General features: G+C 42.6%; 1 protein-coding gene across 1 annotated transcript in view; it reads right to left on the reverse strand.

Annotated features, from left to right (window-relative positions):
- Window positions 1-314, reverse strand: part of LOC106012742 — a gene marked incomplete in the record, with an annotated part of 16,981 nt that extends 16,667 nt beyond the window's left edge. Inside the window, 1 exon segment of the mRNA XM_013086563.2 lies at window positions 143-314. Within this exon segment, the coding sequence (XP_012942017.1) occupies window positions 143-191 (49 nt within the window).
- Window positions 315-1,290: the final 976 nt, after the last annotated feature.

Here is a 1,290-nt window from a genome sequence, read left to right on the forward strand (position 1 = left end):
TTCGTGTGTGTGTGTGTGTGTGTATGAAAGTGTGTATCTGTGCGTGCATAGGTATGTTTACGTATAAGTATGTGTATGTGTATATGGATGTGTATGTGTGGGATGAGGTTGGGATGGGAGGGGGGGGGAGGGGTTATATCACCTGACTCAGCGATGACCAATACAATCCAAAATGAAAAAGCTAACATCATGGTTGGAAATTCAAGCCCCAAATTCCGTAAGGGAAACCTGGAACACCATCTTCATCATAACCGAGCACAGGAAATTCAGCGAGAACCAGCCGGGGAAATATTTATGTCTGTTTGTCACAGCAGATTGTGCTCATCGATCGCACGAAAGATTGATTTTTTCCGAACCCCCAACACAATCTGTATAATAATATTATATTTACGCAAATGCTCTTAGCTCGATTTTACCGTGTAGATTAACAGGAAAAGTGTGTGTATGCGTGTATGCGTGTTTGTGGGGGGCGGAGGGGGTTGAGGTGGTAAATATTTAGAGCTGGGAACCCCTCCTTAAGATAAGTAAAAATCGTTCCCCCCCCCTCGCCTGACGTCACGGGCTCTCCGATTGCTTAGTTGTTATCATGTTGAACTATGGAGGGGCTGGTCTTGGTTCGAATCACCATGAAGCCGATCTTGAACTTGGGTTTGTTTTTTGCGAGTTTTCAAGGTTCTCAACTCATTTAGCTTAGTCCGGTCGGAGATGGACGTCGAATTCGGAGGTCCCGACTCTTTGATAGCTTTAGGCCCTACAGTGTTGAGAGAGGCATTACATCTACACAATAACCGACCAATAGAATATAGCATGACATCATGCATGGTTACCCCTATCTGTCCCCCTTGCTTTAGGCAAAAAAGAAAATAATGAAATTGTGCAAACTGAGCCCAAAACTGTGAAATTATGCGATTCTGTTAATTTTGACAAAGACTGATAAAGGAAATAATCAGAAATTATGCCCCCTCCCAAAAAGATTAAAGTTTGCTAAATTCTGTGGGGTGCATAAAACTACGGGGACAGCCCTATGGTGGCCCCCACAGAGAGTAGAGACACCAGAAGTGCGTAATAATATTATATGTCAAATTCAGCATGGGGATCTCAACTAAATCTTTGCCCAAGTTTCTGCTACGACATGGACTGGGGTTTTCCTGGCTTGTGGCTTTCATACTTTAATACTTTCTTCTTTTTTAAGTTTCAGAAAATAATGTGAATGATATAACGTGTTAAATATCACTGTTGTAAATATGGAAAGGTCGGCCTATGTGTACGTGTGTGTGTATGTGTGCGTGT

This window comes from Aplysia californica, unplaced genomic scaffold, assembly GCF_000002075.1.
Source record: "Aplysia californica isolate F4 #8 unplaced genomic scaffold, AplCal3.0 scaffold00480, whole genome shotgun sequence".
Taxonomy (NCBI): Eukaryota; Metazoa; Mollusca; class Gastropoda; order Aplysiida; family Aplysiidae; genus Aplysia; species Aplysia californica.